Raw genomic sequence first — 21,565 nt, forward strand, 5'->3', positions numbered from 1 at the left:
GAAACGTGCTGGAACTTAATATCTTCACGGGCTCTATGCTTTTATCAGTTTTGGTTGCAATTGGCCAGCAGCCACAAACCTCAGTAAGGTGGGAAGGAGACGTGCATACACTCACAAATCTCTACTGATTGGCCAAAGTCAGGATCGTTCCCTTAGGGGAGCAGATATCAAGACAGGTCTTGGTAAAGTAAAAGCCTGTTCCCAGCGCTGCCTATTTACGATGAGAGCACAATCAGCCCACAGAGGCACTTAGTGCTCAGTTCAATTACTGCACAAAGACTGCTGCTGGGGTGAGGGTGGGTCACAGAGACAAAGGACTTAAAGAAAACAGACTTAAAAATCCTATTAAGCACCAATTTAAATTTAGAAGGACTCTTGCCATTTTTATCCCTTTTTGGCCCAGCAGTGTTCTGAAGGACCCTGGTTTTCAAGAGACACAGACTCAAAGGCATCCACAATATAAATGGCGGTAATAACTTAATCCCGCTTTTGTGCAAGACAATTCTAACCATTTAGAATCTAGCAAATGCTGGAAGGGTCCAGCAGATGCCTCAAGGGAAGAAAAATTGTTTGCTTTGGGTATCTGATCCAAAGAAATCTCTGAAGGCTGCAAAGCACCCTTGCCCAGCCACCACCTCCCCCTGCCAGAACAAGCAGCATTTCAGCAAGTTTGATAATTTTCCCCTGGTTGATGGGAAGTTTCAGAAACAAAAGCACAAAACAATAGGCTTGGCAATTCCATACAACTGGGGAGTAAGAAAATTTTAAAAGCCCCAAAGGCATATTTAATTTTTGCAACAAAAAGTTCTCAAGAGCGTGAATATTTGCACTCTGCCTTCCATCCCCTTTACTCATGGTATGTAGTGAAGGAAAGCTCTTGGGAAGGAGCAATAGTGGGATTTATGGAAAAAACTTCAAATAATGCAGCAAAATGGAGCTGGTCATCCAGTAGCTCTCATTTGAAATCCATGACATAAATAGCTATGCTCATTTCACCTCTCTATCCAGTAGAGCTGTCTGATTACAAAATGGGCTCCATCTGGAGGGATGAGATGGGACTCAAGGGCACACAGCCTACAGAGAAATTGGCCAGTTAGTTGGGACAGGAACAGGACTGAAAACTTCTCCATGAAGAACCCAGTCACACAGAATCACAGAGCTGCAGAGGCCATGACCTAAAGCACATGCATAAATGGTTAAAAAAATAGCCAAGCAATTAAATATCATGATCTAGAGTTTAAATTCTCCCTTGGCAAAGCTGCTAGGGATTCAGAAGGCAATATTGTGACTCCAAAGCATGAGCTGGACAAGCAAGAGATTCAAAGGTGGTTTTAGCATTACCCCCTTGAAGGTGGGCAGATACATACACACATACATACATGCTGTCTGGGAAGGTTGCAAAACATGCTAACATGGCTTTGGAAGGTCTCTGAGATTATCAGCACCAGGTGAATATAGTGGGGAGGGGAAAACAGGAGTCTACCATACTTCTCTTCACCCACCTTGCTTTTTCAAATATTTTCCAAGCTTTGCAATGCAGCAGAGCTCACTGCAACTGCCACATCTCTGCAATAGATCACAGGTCTCCTTCTAGGCTCCATGTATCCCACAGAGCTAATCACAACTACTGAAAATAGTCCTAAGGACATGTAACCTTGGATTATCACCTGGAGAATGTGTTCCTAGCATAGTGCATGATGCTGTCAAAGTCATAGGTCTCTCCCAGCGAGTTCACTTCCCCAGCTTCCATCTTTAAAAAGTTGTACTCCTGACCTGTGATGCCAAACACAAAGGGGAAAAAACAAATCACTTTAAAAAAAAAAAAAAAAAAAAAAAAAAAAGCCTTCCACCTCTGGGTACCTCGAATGAAAGGGATATACTCCTACATTCCAACAATTCCAGCTGGACATCCAAAAGCTCTATTCATCCCTTATTCTAGGCAAGAACTAGCAATATTTCTTCTTCTCCATCCCAGCTCACAGACCATTAGGGTCTTCCACAAATCCGGCAAGAAAGGAAGAAAGGTGTCCACCCACCCAAAAGCCAGGTGGAATAACCTGAAGTGCTATTTTACCTTGCTGTATGTTCTCTCTGATGATCGTGACATGCTGGTCCCTGTCAGGCCGTGTGTGCTCATGCCAGAAACCCACCACATGACCCAGCTCATGAGCCACAATACCAAACTTGTCACAGTTCTTCCCAATGGATATAGCCTGAGGGCCTCCTCCTCGGCGACCCACATATGAGCAGCATCTGGAAAAGAAAACCCACAAACCCATGCAGCACATCAATGAATTGGGGAAGCCTGAGACATAGCAACAGGAGATGGTACCTGGCAGGGTCCAGGACAGGCCAGCAGTTGCATACACTATAGGTACTTACATATATGCATATGTATGAAGAAAACACATAAGTGCATATCTATAAAAATGCATATAGACGCTTAAGTGTTATCCCAGGAAAAAGAATCCAGAAAGGCTTAGCACCTTCTTCTGCGCAAATACTAAATTATCCTGGCAAACCTTACAGGGAGTAAGGATGGATCTCTGTGACAGATTCCCCAATGTAGCCATTGGTTTATTCTGACCAGAGCTAGACTTACAAAGCCATCTACCAAAGAAAAGGACGTTTGCAACACAGGTAGCTGCAGGGAATGCGTGTATCACTTACCCACACGTTCTGTACGTGAACACAATGAAACTCTCTTCATCAGTTCTCTCCACAAATGTCACACAAGTGTGCTTCTCCCAGTGCCTCATCGCTTGCTTAAAGATAGCTCTTTGGGTTCCTGAAAAAGAAATCCAAGAACAGCAAACAGTGAAGGCCTGGCTTTAAGGAAAATCTCTAATGGACTTCATCCGGATAGGGGAACAGTCAACCTTTCCAACAGTCAATCTTATACCTGTAGACACCTCTAGGAATCTGGGACACACTTCCTACTATAGCACTAACTCACTGTATCATACTTTTCTCTCCTTCTGTTTGACAAACTAATTGCTCTAATTAAACAGGTAGCAAACTTAGTTAAGCACATCAATACTTCTGCATATGAGAAATGTCACCTCACTAGGTAGAGGTCATTCCGGCAGAGCTGCTGGGTGTTCTGATCTGCGCACCAGCTACTCGGTGGTGTGCCAAATTTGCTCTCATGCTGCAACATAACATGACCACACACAGCTTTCAAGACCCAGGAATCTCATGAGTGCTACAGATGCTCCTCAAACCTGAGGCAAAACTGTCACCAGGTATTTAAAATCAGAAGCAAAAACTATATAGGAGCTAGAGGCAGTCTCAGGGCAGTGTAAGAAGGTATAGAGATACACTGCTGCTCTGTGCTTGAACTGAGGGACAGCTCAGGACTTGCACAGACACCTGAGAAGTAGGGTATTATGCCTGTTGCACACTAGCAAGACGACAGGCCGCAGGACCTTCCCTCCCCAGGGAGCAGGATATCTGCAGTGGCCACTCAGCAGCATCCCGAGCAGTCACACAGACAGCTGGGAAGCGATGCCCCAGAGCAGTACCTGGCCAGGAGGCCTCCCTACGCTGCCTTTCCAGCACAGCCTCTGCACTCAGAGCTGCAGAGCAAGCTGCCACTCTCAAGAGGGACTAGAGAGGGGGGAAAGGCCAGAAGTACATCAGAAAGGCACAGGGAATACAGACAGGAGCTCCAGGGTGGGATTAAGCTGAGGCAAAACACCAAGCTGAATGCAAGAGAGAACTGTGCTATGGTGAGAGCTGCTTCTTACACAGTCACCCAACTGGAAGGATGGCGTTACCTACTCTGGACTGGTTAGGGCAGTGGGACACACATAACATAGAGAAGACTTTCTCATCAGACCCTGAGGGATGGGGATGGCTGTTCTCTGACAAATGTAGGGGGACAGTTGTGGCTAGCACGCTACTCAATATCCTGCCAGGTTGCATGAGCCCCTCCTTTTGTAGGAGGTGAACGGACCCTTCCACTGGGGCTTCTCAGACTCCTGGCAGCAGTGTGGGTGCCAGTATGAGACAGGGTCTGGGTGAACATGTTAAAGAGGTCTCGAGGATCACCCCAAACTGGCAGGAGGGGCAGGACTGGGGAGGCAAACCCACACTGTATAGGAGTGGTTCCGAAACTGCCCTTTTGCTTCTGGGGCAGAGTACATCACAGGAGCTCAAGGGAGTAAGTTCTGTTGGATCTAAGTGGGAGATGGTGGAGGCAGCCTGGGGGAGACAGGAAGGAGCTGGCTCCAGTGAGGCACAGAGCATGTCATCCATGAGTCAAGGAAACCTGTCCCATAGGGAACCACTGAGCTACAGAGAGGTGGCATCAGGGCAAGTTTTCTGTCTGCTTCGCATGAGACTTGCAAGAGATCTGCTGCACCCCAACAGACATCTTAGTTTGGACAGTGCCCCGGAGATGCTATAAAGATCCTAAAAACGATACTCTGGAGAGCTCCTCATGCACCATGGGACCCAGCTCACTGTTCCTCTCCCTCACACAGCTAGAGGAGACCCTGAAGTTTGGTGCCCAGAAAACAGCAGGTCAGGAAGCAGAGTGCACAGGGAAAGTTCTCCAAGTGAGGATTCAGAAAGCAACCTATTGTACTTCTGCTCCTGCTCTTCCAACAGCACAGAGGACCCCTTTCTGGAAACACAGGGTATGAGTGCAGCTCACAAGTGCTGGCCCCTGAAGCAATCAAGAAAAGTGACCAAGTCACCCAATTATTTCTTGGACTCCAAGAGAAGAACCATCTCACTGCACACTTCAGTCTCAGGCTTCCACAGTGCACAATTCCTTGTGCAACCAACCACATTCCCACCCTGCCTCAGAAGAGAGGCTCCCAAGGACCTGAGTCATTTGTGGGAAAACTCTGCTCCCGAGATCTCCCACACATTTTGAGACACTCACCCCTGAGCAAACAGGGAGCAACGTTTTCACTACTGACCAGTGAAATTTCCTCCGATCACATAGGGGATGACCCCCCCTGGCCAGATCCTCTCAGCCCTGGATGTGGTTGCCCTGCGCACTCTGGGAGAGGAGTGTGTATCCATCCCAGACTCATCTTTATATTCCTTCCTCTTCGGTCTCCTCGCAAGCGTTGTGTTCTGCCTGCCGTCTGCAAGACAGAGTGGCAACACTATTTAAATCCTCTTTAGTTCCACGTGCAGCTCTCAGGTAATACCCTGGAGCTTCAGAAAAAGAAAAACAGAAAAAGCAAGATGTTAATCCAAACCAGAAGCCATAGCCAGACTTGCCAGTGATTTGTCTGGGACTTAGAGACAGTTAATCTGTAGCAACCTGGCCCTCCTTGCCTTGGAGCCTCTTTATGCACTATGCCAAACCTATTCTCCCAGAAAATTATAAAGGGACCCCCCTGCCCGCCCCGTCTCTAGCTACTCACTCTCTCCAACAGCAACTTCATAGATGGGGACACAGTACTTCAACAAGGGGAATGGGAGGAGGGAGGTCAAACAAGCCCAGATGTCACTGTATATTCTCAACCTGCCCTAGTCATCCAGATCTGCAGAGAAAAGTTTGTTCTGGCAGGGCTAGCTTCACAACGACAACAACTACTCATTCAAGTTGGCCTTGGAAGAAGAGGACAGGCCCCTTAGACTGAAACCTATAGTAAACGTTGAAAATTATTACATGAAAGTGTTTGTTCTCACATGCTAGGTCTTGGGTGGTTTGGAAACGTATACAGATCGGACAGTCTCTGCTGGAGGAGGGATGCTCAGGATGGAAACGCTGAGGCATTCTATACCTAGCACAAATCTCCATCCATGTTGAATCTTGTCATTTTAATGAAAAGGAGCAAAAATACAAAAGGGAAAACAGAACACGTGTCTCATTTCTTGCTAAAAAGGCAGAGGAGCCCTGGCTGAGTGGTGCTCAGTGCCGGCCATAAAACCTGCCTAAGGATTCATACAGGCTTCTAGGCAGGACCTGTACCTTGCCCTGCATCTGTGCTGCTGCAGCTCTGCTCAGATGCTGGTTACACCTACACGAGTTGCACTTTTAATGTTGTGTGGGTCTGATCCAGCAGAAAATATCCTCCGTTCAGAGCTTCCTGGCTGTTCACCCCCTATTTGCTGTGCCATGGGTGACCCTGAACTTCAAAGCAGCCTTAGTCCAGCTGGGCTTTACTAGCATGTGTAAGGACTGTGTAGACACCATTTCTTAGATAAGCTGCCTGTATTGCACAGCCAACCCATCAGCTGGACTTGGGCAAAGGAATAATAGAGTGCAGGGGTTGCTACACCTGCAGAGAGTGCCAGCCTAAAGGGCACTCTCTCCTCACCTCGAGAGGCAGCACTGCTGGCAGTGGCTCCTCAGTGCTGGTGGGCCTCTCTGAAGCTCCAAGAGGAGGGATCTAAGCTCCAGTTGTGGTGTTGTGATTCGTATGGAAATCAGCAAGACCAGCTACAGCTTTGCTTCCCAAGTCAGGGTTATGAAAAAGCACAAGCCCCACTGAGACCTTCCTCCAGTGACTAGAGGGGCTGCTGAGAGCCTCTTCCCCCATTCACCCCTCCAGCAGCAGCACGAGTAAGCAAACCACTACTGTCAAGGCTGAGGGGATCAAAGCAATGGGAAGGCAATTAAGGCAGTGCAGGGGGATGGAAGGAATGAACTTCAAACCCTCCCTCCTGCTTCACCAGGTCCAGCCCTTCCCGCTGGAGGCCTTGCTCTGAGCTGCAGGACACAGATGGGAATTTGCCTTTTGTTCCTCTTCCTCCTGAGCACTTCCCTGGCATGCTGCCTGCACCCAGCATTTCAGAAGCTGCCCCATCCCCAAACCAGCTGCTGGACGCTGGAAGGCAGATGCTCTGAGGCTGGGGTTCCCACAATGAAATAAGAGCTGCCCTCCCTTTCTTTGCATACACCTTTTCCACAGAGGTACTGGCTGGGGCATTAGAAGGGCCACAGCTGGAAGAAGGGAGAGGGTCTCGAGACACAAGTAATCTTGTAGATACCTGTCTCCCAGTCACAAACTGCTCCTAGGGCTGCCCAAAATCTCTGTGAATTTGCACACAGACAGCTCCTGCTAGCAAAGCTAAGTGAGGAGTCATCTGCCCCACGTTCTCCTGCGCCTGGTGCAGTAGGAGCTCTGCACAGAGGACCCTGGGTCCACACTTCTGTGCCACCAATGCTTCCATTCCTCGCCAGCAACGCACCTTCTTGGGCAAATTCTCCACACCAGTCCTGCAACAGCTCTTGACTGCTCCTAATTCTTGCCAAAATTTTCTGCCTTTAACAACTTAATTTGCAGTGGGTCCTTGGAGAGGCTTGACACACCTTCCTAGCAGGGACTTGGGGAAAGCAGGCAGCAGATGCCGTATCACCAAGGGACAGAAGAAATCTGGACAGCAAGCTTGAAGAAGCACTGCTTACAGTCACTGCCAAGTTGCATGTATGGAGAGGGTTTCTTCAGTGAAAGATAAAGCCACGCAGCCTTTCTAATGCTTAGTCTACCTGGACATAACCTCTCTTACTGACTAGTACCATTGCTAAGCCTGGAACAACCAAGATCCTTTCTAAAATCCCCCCCCTCCCTCCACAATGAACAACACTCAGAGGTTTCCATACGCTAGCCGTGGGCGGGAGACTCCTTATGCTGCCCGCAGCCCGGACAGCACTCTGCATCTGCAATGTGCCATGAAGCAGCCCCTGCTGCTCTCTGAAACTCACTCAGGGGTCTCCCAGCCTCATCTGGCCAGCAGAGACAGCCCAGCTTTATGCCAACAGCAGCACCGGCCTACCTCTAAGTGGAAACAGGCAGATAGAAGCACCAACATAGCTTTGTAAGCAAGAGCACCTTCCTCAAGTGCTCTTGCCCACTGCCCCGCTGCTTCAGGCCTGCCAGCAGCTCAGGAGACATGAGCAACTCCAACGAGGGAATACAGCACTAGGCTACGAATACAGCAGCCATGAGAGTGAACATCTCCCCATGGACTGACCCGCTGCCTGGTCTTTCTGCCTCAGTGCCTCCATTTATAAGGGGGAAACAGTAGTCCCTCCTGCACGCAGTGGGTTGCAATCATCTTGTACAGAGCAGGGCAACCCTGTGGAAATGCCCGAAGATCGGAGGTCTGGACTGATCCTGTATACAATACCTTACCTACATGAGTGGGAGAAGCCAACTGCAAAACTTGGCCTGGGTGATAGCCCTGCTTCAGGGGAACAGAAGCTTAAACTGGTTTAGCTGAAACATCCCTACAACAGCAAGGAGCAGCCAGCTAGCATTACACTCTCTGCCTTGGAGTAAAATGGTTTTGCTGTCCCGGTGACAGTCACGGCTACCTGCATGTATTGCGTCTGGCTGGGATGGAGTTAACTTTCCTCATAGCAGCCCGTAAGGTACTATGTTTTGGATTAGTGGCTAAAACACTGTTGATAACACATCAATGTTCAGGCTATTGCTGAACAGTGCTTGCACAGAGCCAAGGCTTTCTTTTTCTCACTCTGCGGAGCCCTCTCCACTCTCCAGGTGAGCAGACATGGGATAGGACAAGAAGCTGGGAGAAGATGCAGCTGGGACAGCTGACCCAAATTGGCCAAATGGATATCCCATACCATATGTCATCATGCCCAGCAATTAAAACCTGTGGGGTTTTGTCTTCCAAGGTAGCCATTGCTCAGAAACTGGCTGGCCATCAGTCTCCTTGTGGATGGGGGTGCGCAATTGCCTTTATATCACTTGGTTTTGGTTTTTTCCCTCTTTCCTTCACTTATTAAACTACCTTTATCTCAACCAAAGAGTTTTCTCACTTTTGCTCTTCCTGCTCTCTCACCTATCTTGCTGGAGGAGAGCGATAGTGACCAAGCAGCTGTGTGGGTGCTTGGCTGCTGGCCACAGTCGACCCACCACACTATACAAGGCAAAGCCACCCTTGCAGAGAGTCCCCCAACAGCAACAAATGCAGATGCCTGGGCAAGGCTGGTCTCCTAGGCACAGAGGCACACACATGTACACAGGACAAAACGTGGTTTTACAGGGGATAAAAAAGTAAATAAAAGATACCCAAAGGTCTGGGTGGGGTACCACATTACCCTTTTTAACTGCTTTGTTACTACGATCGGTTGAAGTGGCGTTCTCACTTGACACAAGAGACTGTTCTCCCAGGCCTCCTGCAAAGGAAAAAGAGCAGACACACATCTCCTGGTGAGTAGGCTGGCAGAGCTCTGACACAGGAAGGACAGCAGCTGTCAGTGATGCCATTTGTGGGTCTGCAGCCACAGAAACCGGCTGTTTTCCCTGTACAAGGAACAAAGGCTAAGAGCCTGATAAAGCTGTGCTCTTTTCCTGGATTTGTTCCTAGCTTACAGTGACACCTTGCAACTAATTACCATCCTGTGCCTTAGTTTCTCCATATACCGAATAGGTAGAAAGTCTCTTCTAGGGAAGGCTAGTTCCATGGAGATTTACTGAGAATAGGAGCTATACTATTGCTACTATCCTCCTTGTAAGTACCACTATTAAATCTCAAATTAAAAAAGGTACACTGTCAAAGCAAAGAATGACCTACATTCAAGACCAATAAGCTCTATCAACTCTTATATGTCTGGCCTGAATTCAGCTTCACCTGAAAAATAAAAGTTGTTCTCTGTGATGCTAATACCCAGTGGCTACCAAAGCAGGAGGAAATGTGTGATGTTACCTCCTGGGTATTTCTTGTGCCTCATCCAGCACCAGCTACCCCTCCCTTTTGGAACAGCACTGCCAGGCACACCAAGGTCCTCAGCTTGGCCACAGAGGTGGCTCCCTCCAGCTCAGGCACTAAAACAAAACTGGTTGGTCCCACTCTGAGTGCCTCCCTGCATGGCTTTCCTATTTCCTCCATGGCAAACTGACTCATGATGTTCCCGTGATGCGCGAGACACCAGCATGCTGGGCGAGGGATTTGACTGCTTGATGTCACAGCTATTGGCACAGAAACCACAGCAGTTCCATGGCATCTTCGTACCAGTGCTGTGCCTAACCCTCTCCTTTTCTCCAGACAGCACTGCTGCTTCCCCTCCCTATCAGTGTGCTATAGCAGAGCATTGCTGGCAGCAGGGCGCAGGGGCTGCAGAAGCGACTCCACCAGGTTAGGCTGTCCAGCACACCAAGAGGGCTGAGGAGGGGCAGTGCATCCAGAATCATCTACCATAAGCTGAAGACTCAGGGAGAGATCCTAGCTCCCCAAAAAAGCCACATTGCTAGGGAATGGAGATAGAGACTATATAGTCTATAGCCCCTACTGGTCTTTTGACCATTAAGGTAGCATAATATTTAGCAATAGCCCAATACTTGATTTTAGTTTTTCTGACGCATGACATAGAAATAGGATCTTCCCTCAATACTGGATCCATTCTGCCACAGAAAAGGATTTAAAATGTCACCCAGTGCCAGAAACTGATTTAAAACAAACAATAACTTCTTCACACTTCTGTTTCAGAGGACTTCAGAATAGTTCTGCTCACTATAAAGGAAAATACCAACTGTACAAAGTCACCTGTGCTGCAGGAAGCAAACTGAGATCTCCTTCCCTTACACAATGTTACCACTAAAGTCTGATTTCTATAAGCATTGTTACGTCCATCCTGGTACCTACAATCCTAAGGTCTACAGACAACCCTCCCATGAGCAGCACATAAGAGAGAATCACAACCAGGTAACACAGGAGAAGGACTGAGTTCCACTTCATATTCACCTGGCTACTGGGCTAGCAAGGTGCCAGACACAGTGAAGTTCTGAATGCTCACAGGCAGTTCATGGACAACTGCTTTAACCAAAGCAGTTTTTAGAGTACTGGAAAGACCCTGAATTACACATCTTCTGTCTCAATTTTGTAACTAACTACCCCAATACTAGCCAGCAAAGCAAAAAAACCCTAAAAACAAAACAAAAAAAAACCAACCCCAAAACTCAAAGAGGCTAAATATTTCAAAATGGGTAAAGAAGCAGAGGTATTTTCACAATATTGGTTTTCTGTGGTGTTTTTTAGTTTCTTAAAAATGTCTAAGTGAATAAGAAGTTCAGAGTGATTAACGATTTTGTACCCTACCACAAAATCTACCCAGGGATCTGCTGATTGTCCCACCAAGGGGGGCAGGGAGAAAGGACGGAATATCCAATGTGAGATGCACCAAACTGTGTACCTCAAAGCCTCTCAAGGCTTGTTTAGATGTTTCTTGCCCATGTGCAAAAAAATACATATGAATTTCTAAAAATCAGCATCTGGACATTTCAATAGGTGCAAATCTTCACAGTTTAAACCAGAGTTCTACAAGGAAGGGGTCTGGGACATTTCACACTGTTTCAGCGTACCTGCTCCAGCCTCTCGCTACATTGATAACCTGAGCTATGTCAAATGCAGTCTTCCAGGAAGCATTTAAAGTTCCTGGGATAGCTTTCAAATTTTGGCCATCTCTTAAATGCAGGTTGACCAAAAATCATACAGTCTTGAGATTTGAATTCTATGTAGTACTAGCAGCTGCTGAGTGTGGGGAGGGAGGGAGGGTGGGAGGGAGCACTAGAAGATCATCTGGCAGCAAGATGACCTTCAGGACAGGGACAGTAGAAGAAAAATGCAGTGAAAGGGACAGAAAAATGGTTGGAAAACGGGGGAGGGGGAATAAAGAAGAACAAGGGTCTTCTTTCTATAGCTGTCTGCCTCCAGGTTTCCTTGGCTTCCCATTTTGCAAGGTCCAACTTGGGAACACCACAGAAGCCAGAGAGCAACTATACAGAGTATAGAAACCTGGGCAGCAAGCCACTGAACAGTCATAGACCCAACATGGAAGACCAACCCAGCAACTCTTTGGCAGGAAAGCTCTCCATGGTGACTGTAGTAGGAGGGAGAACTCAAAAACAGTGCTTAGGGTGAGAAAGCACAACCCATGAGACAGCAACATGTGTAAAAGAGAAATAAAATGTGTTTTGGGACTACATTCACAGCCTTAAGAAGGTGGTGCTGATACCACCACTGTTTGTCGCCCTCCCTCCTTCCCCATCTTGTTATCGTGGTTCCCCTGTGAGCAGAAGGGAGGCTGAATGAGCTGATCTCTGCAGAGGTATTAGCAAGAGCAAGTTTCTACAGCCTCGGTGGCACAGTAATCAGTGGCACAGTAGCGTGATCAACCACCATATGCAGAAAGGGAGATACTGTTAGTCATACAGCACTGCTGGATGCCGTGTGGACGCTTCAAGAGAGATGTCCCACTTTCAAGAGAGCTGGACATCTTCCAGCCCCTGAACCAGTCTTGCTTTGCCAGCTGGAAAACTCTTCCTTTTGCACTGGAGCTGGCTTCTTGCAAACCCTTCTCCAGCCCCTCCAAGGGGGCAAGGACAGGGGAAAAGGTACATTTCTGACACCTTGGAGGAGGGCTGAGAGGATGGTATCAAATTCTACCTCTCCAACATTATACTACTATAACTAATTAGAATATCAGGAAAGGGATGATGAAAGACAGCAATAAAATGAACCAGAGGAAAGTAAAATACTCAGACTCTCAGCTGACTATAGGTTAAAGCTTCCTGGTCCAAGAGACACACTAAATCAGGGGATTGTCTCCCAAAGGAAGTGCCATAATTTAACAGAGCTTGACTGGACAAAAGCCACTAGATGTGTGAACAGGAACAAGCCTGATTCAACAAGATGGATTGCTCTGAACTCTATCGCTCTTTTCCAGCCTCAGTGTCCCATCCTAAGATTTCCCTTTGTTTTCTTTCATGCCCAGACCTCGTCACTTCCTTAAGCCCAAGCTCAACAAAAGTTCCTCTTCTCAGTTAAATTTTACATCCCCAGGACTTCCCACCCCCCCCAAAGTATGCTCTTCTTCGCACAATATCCCATTCCATTTAAAGGAAACCCCAACCAGCCATTCACCACCAGAATTATTAAGGCATGTGGTCTTTGCTGAAGCAAAGGATAATTTTGTATTTCTAAATAAAGGCAGCTTGCTTCCAGTCACAAACAGATTGCTCCTTAATTGAACTTGGGAGGTGAATTATATGGTGAATTAGGAAAAGAGAACAACTCTGCATTTAGTGAATTGTTCCCCTAAGAGGGAACTGTATGGGATTGAATTGCAAATGATGGCACCAAACCCTACAGCCGGGCCCCCTCTCCTGCACCCAAGCTGCTGACCTCTGCTGTGCTGCAGTGTCATTTGCGCAGACTGCTTTTCCAAGCTGTGAGCACATTCTTTCCCAGAGATCAGTGCAAGCCTTGGTTTCTTATGCAAAGGAGATGTTTGAAAAAACTAGTGTGACTAATGAAATCTACAACATCTTTGCATATTTTGTCTCATTGTAGCCGATGAAAGGGGAGAGCACTACACAAAGGCCAGATATGGGTGTGCAGATATACTGGATATTTTCAAACACTACTAACCCCACTAGTACAGACAGGGAGCACCCATACCCTTCTCTCCCGCAAGGGTGTTTTTGAATGATACATGAGAATTTTGGAAGATCCTGTTCCGATTCACTTGAGCTTTTAGACATTTCATATCCTTATGATACCTAAATATATCCCAAAGATTAAAGTGATTTGACAGACATTTAGTCCCCTCTTCTGATTCTTCCCAAGAGAAGGCTAATGCATGATCCTAGCAAAACAAAGATAAGTAACTGGTGTGCCATAATCAATAAAAAAGGAAGCCAAGAAATGCACCTTGCATCTGGAAGCAGCTGCACATAGGTTGCAGGCAATATGCAGGTCCTGTTGCCCCATCAACACGTTCCTGAAGTTGTACCTCTCTGCTGGACTATTCTGTCACCTCCAAGAGCAGAGCAGATTCCAGTGTTACTGCTCCAGAGCATGAAATGCCCGCGTATGTATTGAAGCCTATTATCATTAGAAACACTGAAGAGGAGAATGGAGATTTTCAGTTTGACACAACGCTCTGTGGAAAGCCAATACAGTAATAAAAAGGCAGGCTTGGTCTACTGCTTACAGTAACCCGTAATGAGATGAGCAAAACAGGATTGACTTTTCTGGTTTTTTAATGTATATCCAGCAGTTAACAAGCTCTCCAAGATCACTTTCATTCTCAGTACTTCCCACCTGCTGCTGTGCCAGACCAGCCATCACCTTTCTCCAGCCTGTCTGTTTAACAACCAGGGATGACACAGAATTTGTTAGATCATGCCTTTGTGCAGGGAGCTGTACTAGATCTCCTAAACTCTTTTAATTCCCACATTTTTGTGATTCAATCCTTCCTAATAATTTGTCCTGCTTACAGCTACAACCCCAGCAGGACACTGCTGGACTCCCTAACTAGATAACTTAGTTTCTGTGCACAACCTGGCAGAGAACACACAAGAGATTCTCTGCCCAGGCTGGGAATATTTAATCTTCTACCTACAGCGCACTTGTACAACAACTCATTTTTCTGTTTCCCACAGACCAGCACTGCCAAGGGAGCTTGGCTGACTGCAAGAAACATCCAGTAGCTTAAATGCACCATAAATCTGAGATAAATCTACCACGCTTGCAACCCTGGCTGAAGAACAGGTGCCTCAATTGTTTGCAGGAACTAGAGAGGCAGCCTGCGGTGGTAGGTAAGGGTCCAGCGAAGCAGAAAGCAGCAGGCTGCGGCATCGTTGGGAAGAAAGCAGTTTCTCCCGCTCTTCCAGAAGAGGAAAATGAAAATCCAATTTTGTTAAAAGAAGTCCAAGTTGTTCAGCTGGAACCAAAATAAAAGACAACATATTAAGAGAGAGAGAGAGCACAAAGCATGCCACCAGAACTACACTGTTTGCACTTCCCTTGTACCATTAGCACGGGATGAAAGGTGTGTAACCTGAGGAAAGAGGAGGAAGCAGACTCCATTCAGTACTCATACTTCCCACAAGAGGGGCAGGACTAGGAGAAGTAGTAATATATTGAACCTGAAAATTTGTCTTCTACAATATGCAACTTAGGGTTGAAGGTATTTATTACTGTGCATGTTCTGCTTTTTTTTTTTTTTTTTTAAAGCCCAGGTAGTCTGAACCACCAAAGAGGGGGCAATCAGATCCCTTAACTAAATAAAGCTTCTCTGCTTGCTTCCACTTGATTACAAACCATGAGGGGCTTCTTGACTAAAAAAGGAGAGGAAAACTAGGCAAAGCAGCTAAGCAGCCCGCTGGTGAATTGGGACGCATGTAGTGGGCCTAGAAATACCCACCACTCTCCTACTGAGTCCCTCTAAGACCTCAAAGCTGCTTGAGAGGCAACTGACTTCTAAAATATTTTAACACCACCTGTCTTCCACCTTTTATCTGAAAACAGTACTCTGGGGCCAGATGAGTTACCCACCTGAAAGCAAAGAAGAAACATCAGTCTATCCCGAGATATGTCAAGCTTCATTTTCAGACTACGCCTACCTAGAATTTTTAGACTAAAACTTAACTACTGCCAATAGGAATTGTAGGTGTCTGAAAAACTGCAAGTTGAGAACACAAAATGTTCCTACATGGGAAGTTGGATGGGATGAAGTTTGCAACATCTCCCTTTTTTCCAAAGTGGAAAAGTTCCCATTAAAATCAAAACCTTCCACCTTCAGGGCAGTTCCAAGCCAGGATAATTTTTCCTCTCCAGACCAATGAAGACCCTCTCCGTGTTCACTGGATCTCCTCTTCCTTCCCTGGTTGCTGTCCACACAGGAGAAGGGCTCCATAGCTGAACTTGGAAGGTAGCTACCACCACTACGTTCATCACCTCCATTGAGGACAAAGTAGTCCCCAGTGAGCGCTAAGGACTTTGCTAGGTTCTCCTAGTTTTCTGATTTAGCAGAGAATAACTTGACTGTACACATAATTATCTGGTCTCAGGTGGATCGAACTGCAGCAAGACTTTTGTATGTCTTACTGTGGAGGAAAGGCCATTTCAGAGGTGAGACACAACCAAGGGAAAAAAGCATCATAAAATACATTTTAAGAATGATTAACAATTTCACCTCTCCTGCCTTAAAACACCTCACTTTCATAGCCTCATTCAATATATACGCTAGTCACATGCCACAGCTTAGAGACTGGATTTCAAACAGAGGCTACAATGAAGAATCAACAAAACCAAGAAGTGCGGGTAACATTAAACACTCATCACTGTTCAGAGCTTCAGTTTTGGTGAACTCTGTCATATTATGATCATCAGAGAAGGTTCTGGAAGAACAGGATAAGTCAAACTCGATGTTCCATGCTGCTTTTTAACTTCCTCATTAACCAGTGGTCAAGAACTTTTTAGTGTAGAAAAAAAACCACTTTATTGCACTGGATTTTCTAACCACAGAGAAAGTGATGATTTTATTAAAACAAGCTCTGCTGGGAAAACGCATTCAGAATGCAGAACAGATGTTTCCCAGAGCTGGTGGAGAGTCTATAGCAAAAACCTTTCATAAACGCCGGGGCCCTGGAGATCTGAGCAAATTATTTGAGAGAGATCCTTCAGCATTTCCTGTCAGTGGAATAGCTGAAGTTCCCTCAATTTACTTAAAGAAAAATAAATTAAAGAGGAGAAGAATTCTGAACCCCAAATTCCCTGCAGGAATCTGTTTTTCATATTCAGAGTAAGCTGACTAGCTGCAATAACTCAGGAGAGTCCCAGGGTCCAGAGGCTTGACAAGCAGATGTGTCAGCTCTACATCAGCTCTGCAAATGCTTGTGCAGGGCGAGGACACTGGCCTCCCAGGGAAGTTCACGAGAAGAGGAAGGTGAACGCAGCTAAGCAAACGCAGGGCTGCCACAAACATGAGCTGCAAAGCACTTCATGCACCAAGCCCTCCTGCTGGCCATCCATGTTTGGAGCGGCACGGCAGGCAGAGCAGAAGTGTAGGCAGCACCGTTCCCCAACACCCTGTGTTTTCCCTGGGCACTCCCTGCTGTTCTGGAAGTGGCAGCATCACTTTTATACTGTGATGCATCTTCTTTTTAAAGAAGGCATTGCAAGAAATGGGACAACCTGACCCAACCTCTCCACCAACATTTCAACCAAGAGTCAATGCTTAAGGGGAGCAATGCTCTCTGGAGACAAGGAAGGGCTGAGAAGACTGGAAGGGGCCTTTTCCTGCAGGCTGTAACAACCACCTCTGTTCCCTGGGGTAAAAAGACAGACAGATGAGAGAGAAAAGAAAGAAAAAGGTTACCTACAACCTGTGTAATGTCACCAATTTCTTCCAGTGAGAAAAAGTCCTGGAAGTCCCTGGCTTACAATGCTTTTACTGAGGCAAGTGAAAATTAAAAGCTAAAGTGAGTACACAAGTACTTTGGCCATGTGCATGTCTCTGCTCTATGGCCAGGTCCCCAGACACAGTGTGCAGCTTCTCCCCTCCCAGCACATCAAAGCAGTAATGTGTAGTACCAACTACCCTGCCACCCCGTTGCACTTCATTTCTCGTCAATCTGATGGATCAAGATCTATTTCTAACAGGTGCCTGCCTCTCCATCACATTCCTCTTGATTCCAAATAATCCTCCTCCTTCCCTGTCTCTCCTTTGAAAGGAAAGAAAAACAGAAGTGAACTTGCAGGTGATAAGGAAACCGTAAGAGCTGGCTTGGGTTCACCCATTACTGTTCTAGCAGGCAGTACAAACCCTCCCGACCCCCCTGCTAAAATCGCTTTCCCTCTGACCTGCACAGTCTAATTGCTTCAGCCTCGCTCTACTCTGGGCCCCTTCGGACACGGCCACGCACAGCTCCCTGCGCTGCCTTGCAGCATCCCTCTGCCCCGTTCCAGCTGTGGGCTCCCAGTCAGAGCCCTGGGCTCTCCGCAGCCCGGCCAGACCGCTCCTCCCACTCAGCCTTCCTAATCCTTTTGTTTTCCCCCTAACCTTGTTTATACTGGATAAAAATTAACTCAAAATGAAAACACTACACTGGAAGCTAAATTATGTTTGAATGCAATTAAAACTCCTTCCATGGAGAGCATGTGGTGCCAGCACAGAGACCTTTCTTCCAGCTTGCTTTCTGCCTGGATATTCAGACACTCCCAATCCTGGAGCTTCTTGGAGAGTTTTTGGTGCCTTCTTACCCCCCAGGAGCCTGCACCGTGTTTAACAGACAGTTGAGCACCCTAAGCAGATATAGCTGAGACACCCCGTCTGCTTGGTTACCTACCAGCTTCACCACAGCTTGTTTAAAGGACACCCCAAACTGCCTGCCAACAGCAGGGAAACTGAGGCTCAGGCCAGCACTGAGGCAATAGGGCAAGTGGGACTTGAAAAGCTTTGGGAGCACAAGCCAAATGTGGCCACTGCTGGGTAGCCTTAGGCCACCTCCAGCCCCATGGTCAAACAGATGCCCAAATCATTTGCAGTCATTAAAGAAGCGGCAGGGGAGCTGGGGGCGGGTAAGTGGCAGAGGAGCTTTCCTCACTGCAGTGAGCTGCCCACTGAGAGCTGCGGGCAGAGGAGCTTTCCCGTCCGTCCCAGGGACAGCTGCAGTTCGGTGGGGGAGTCAGGTCTCAAACCCACTCTCTGCCACAAACTGACTCCAGGATTCAGCAACACCATCCACTGCGAAAAGAAGAGTGGCTAATCCCCTCCCCAACACGGCTTTATACATCTCACGCTATCTTCTCTGCTCTAGGAAGTGGAACAGCAAGATAATCTGAATATTTCCTTTTGCCTCTGATCTTTGCCCCGGGGAAACTTGTTACCCGTTCCCCAGGGCTGTCCAAGTCACCATCTGGCCTCAGAACTACAGCAGCAAACACAGTCCAGCATTTCAGCCTAAAACTAATTTGCTTTCTTTCCCCACTTGACAGCTGAATAAATACTTTGTCCTTGCCATTTGAAAAGGGGAGCTGCAAAGAAGGGTTTTTTTGTCCACTGTAGTTACAAACGCCAGCCTTCTTTCCAAATTAGGCCTGAACAAGCAGCTCGAAGTGAACACATTTCTTCCACAAATGTAACCCCTTTCTGTTCACAATCAACCACAAGCAGTTTACAACTTCTTCTAATTTATTTGTTGTTTGCTATTATCCATCAAGCCATTTTGGCTACCGATTGTTTCTTGGACCTGCCAGCTATTTTGCTGAACGGGGTAAGCAACTCTTACTTTGTGGGCACAGCAACATCCCTGCTTGAAAGGAGAGAGCCTGAGGGTCAAGGCATCCAAGCCAGCCTCACGGAGTGACCATCCTGCAAGACTGCTCTCAGAGCTTATTAGACCCTACTCTTTCACTGACAGTTTCTGCCTCCAAATTGATTTGCTAAAACACTCTCGGAAATGACAAGGCAGCCTACACAGTTGAGACAAATTCAATTTTTCATTTGAGCAAGTATTCAAGGAAATTAGGCATTTGCCCAGCTCTGAAGCAAATGCATGATTTAGGCAATTCTGCAGTTATTGGCTAAGCACTGTCGAATTTTACAATTAGGGTAATGGATTTAACTTCCAATGTAATTTCCATATGGATAAACTGATCTCCTCAAGTACATTTGCCCATGTGTTCCCTGCATCACAGTTAATTAATATAAAGCTATTTAATAACCTCCACTTAAACACAAAAGACTATTCAGACTCTTCTGGCATCAGTAAAAGGAACAGCCTCCCAGTGTGTTACACCAGCTGTAGACAAGAGCGAAAGAAAATTTAATTAAGAGCAATCGAGAGCAAGACAGTTGCAAATAGAAATCAGATGTTATAAATGCTCTACGTGGTGACCATTCCAGCTCCGTAAAGGGTTACCAAGGCCATCTAAGCACCAACTTCCAGGTGGTTGAGATGTGCCCAAAAGAGAACTTAGAAAACGGGGAAAGCGGTGGGGCTGGGAGCCAAAGACAGGCGAAGTCAAGCAGGGAGCAGCAGGGATTCAGCATTGTCTGTGCAGCGACACTGCTGCAGCTATGGCCAAATCTGCAGCTATGGCCAAAGCTGATGGTGGCACCACATTGGATAGGAAGGAGCTATAGAAACAGGCTGTTTGGAAGCAGCTTGGACCGTGGCATCAACGCATATAGTTTCTGCAGATGTCTTTGGGTGCTTAAAGAAAGTTAATTGCTCATTAACAAAATCCAAGCTGATTAATTTCTGGTGTGCAGCATTTGACAAGAGTGATACTGAGTTATTGCCTTCCTGGTTGATCTCCGAAAGCAGCATATGAATTGGACTCACAGGATAAACACTACCAAAGTTTCCACTAAGAATGAGTAAGTGGCAGAGTTTGAAATAGCTGGGGATTTTTGTTACAATGGAGAAAGCTTTATTGCTTGTGTGGATTAATTTGAGCAATATTGCAGAGCTCATAAAATCACTAAAAGAAAAACTATGCAAAGCTGAACGTTGGCTGCACAGCAGAAATAAAACCACTTATTTTGACAGGCAGAAGGCCACCATCCAGAAAACTTGATTTCAGGGAACAGTGCATTTACAAAACAAACTTTGTGGTGCATGTGACCAGCTGCCATGGGGAACCCAGACACGAGGAAAAAAATACGCCTTACTCCACAGGAACGCAGAGCAAGTAGCAGGGCTGTATCATTCAGGCTGTGCTCTGGCAAGGGCCAGATGGTATCTTCACCTATTGCTTGGGACTCCCTTTACCCTGCCCTGCAGGACCTTTATCGCAAGCAAAGGGGAAAGAAGAGATAGACTTTATTTCTCCTGCAGTGAGTGAAGCATTTCTCTGCTTGTTACAGGCCAAGTTTGGAACACCACAGCCCACTGTGTGAAGGAACACTGCAAGCCCCACTGGTCCCAACTGGTTTTGAAGCAACATGTCATACTGGAAAGACCCTAGTCCAAAGAAAATCGGAGCCTGTGTACCTTTTGGTGGGACAGGTGGAGTAAAGACTCTAGAACCTCTTGTTGCTACTCAGGCACATCACAAGCAGCACCTCACTGCCTAGGGAGGCAGTGGACAGCCCTCCATTGACATCTGATGTTGCCTCAAGCGTTATCTAGCACTCAAGGACCACTCTCTCCCCCCCATCATACTTCAAGGTCACATAGGGACTGTACAAAACACAGCAAGAGTAGGAACAAAAACCACATTGGGAAGCAGGGATAAGGGAACAGTAAGACAGCATTTGTCAGCATGTGAGACAGCCCTCCATGGGTATCACGTAAGGGAGAGGTCTGAGGAGGCAAGTAAGGAGAACAACAAACTCCCTTCGGTGAATATAGGAAGGGAGAAACTGCCAAACACACCGAACCCTCTCCGGGCAGGGGCAAGGTGAAACTGCCTCCTGAGGGAGGAGAATACAGCACTACAGGAAGGGGCTATGGGCGACCCAAGGATGACTGGGGATCTCTAAAGCAGGAGAGTTGAATGTGCAACACACAGGAGCCTGTAGAGTGAGGAAATCAGAAGAATCCTCCACATGTACAAGGGCAAAGAAAGGACCTGCTGCTCTGCAGCTCTCTCGTGCCCCCACATTGAACAAATAGTGGAATTCTTCCTTACTGGAAGCAAGCAGCACAGAAAGGGCTAAACAGCCCAGCCAAAAGCACAAAGCTGGCCCGTGCTGTGCTTCTGGAATTGCAAGGTGCAAAGCCCTCCAGAGCAGAATCCGTGCCTGTGAACTGAGCTGCAGCTCACTGGATGGGCCAGGATGTATGCCATGCAGCATATCTCCAGGGCTCTAGACCCGAAGCCTGTGTGACCA

The 21,565-nt window shown here is 47.0% G+C and overlaps 1 protein-coding gene across 2 annotated transcripts in view; it reads right to left on the reverse strand.

Annotated features, from left to right (window-relative positions):
* The window catches only part of TLL2 (tolloid like 2), a 96,543-nt gene that overhangs the window by 34,299 nt on the left and 40,679 nt on the right, over positions 1-21,565 (reverse strand). Inside the window, exons 3-7 of one of the 2 annotated variants that reach the window (XM_072870051.1) lie at positions 9,038-9,115; positions 4,932-5,102; positions 2,671-2,788; positions 2,075-2,253; positions 1,668-1,773 (exon numbers count right to left, since the gene is read on the reverse strand). In XM_072870051.1, the coding sequence (XP_072726152.1) occupies positions 1,668-1,773; positions 2,075-2,253; positions 2,671-2,788; positions 4,932-5,102; positions 9,038-9,115 (652 nt within the window). Of the gene's footprint in view, positions 1-1,654; positions 1,774-2,074; positions 2,254-2,670; positions 2,789-4,931; positions 5,103-9,037; positions 9,116-21,565 lie in introns of those variants that run through there. The other variant, XM_072870053.1, reaches the window with a different exon arrangement.

This window comes from Ciconia boyciana, chromosome 8 (genome assembly GCF_034638445.1).
Source record: "Ciconia boyciana chromosome 8, ASM3463844v1, whole genome shotgun sequence".
Classification (NCBI taxonomy): domain Eukaryota; kingdom Metazoa; phylum Chordata; class Aves; order Ciconiiformes; family Ciconiidae; genus Ciconia; species Ciconia boyciana.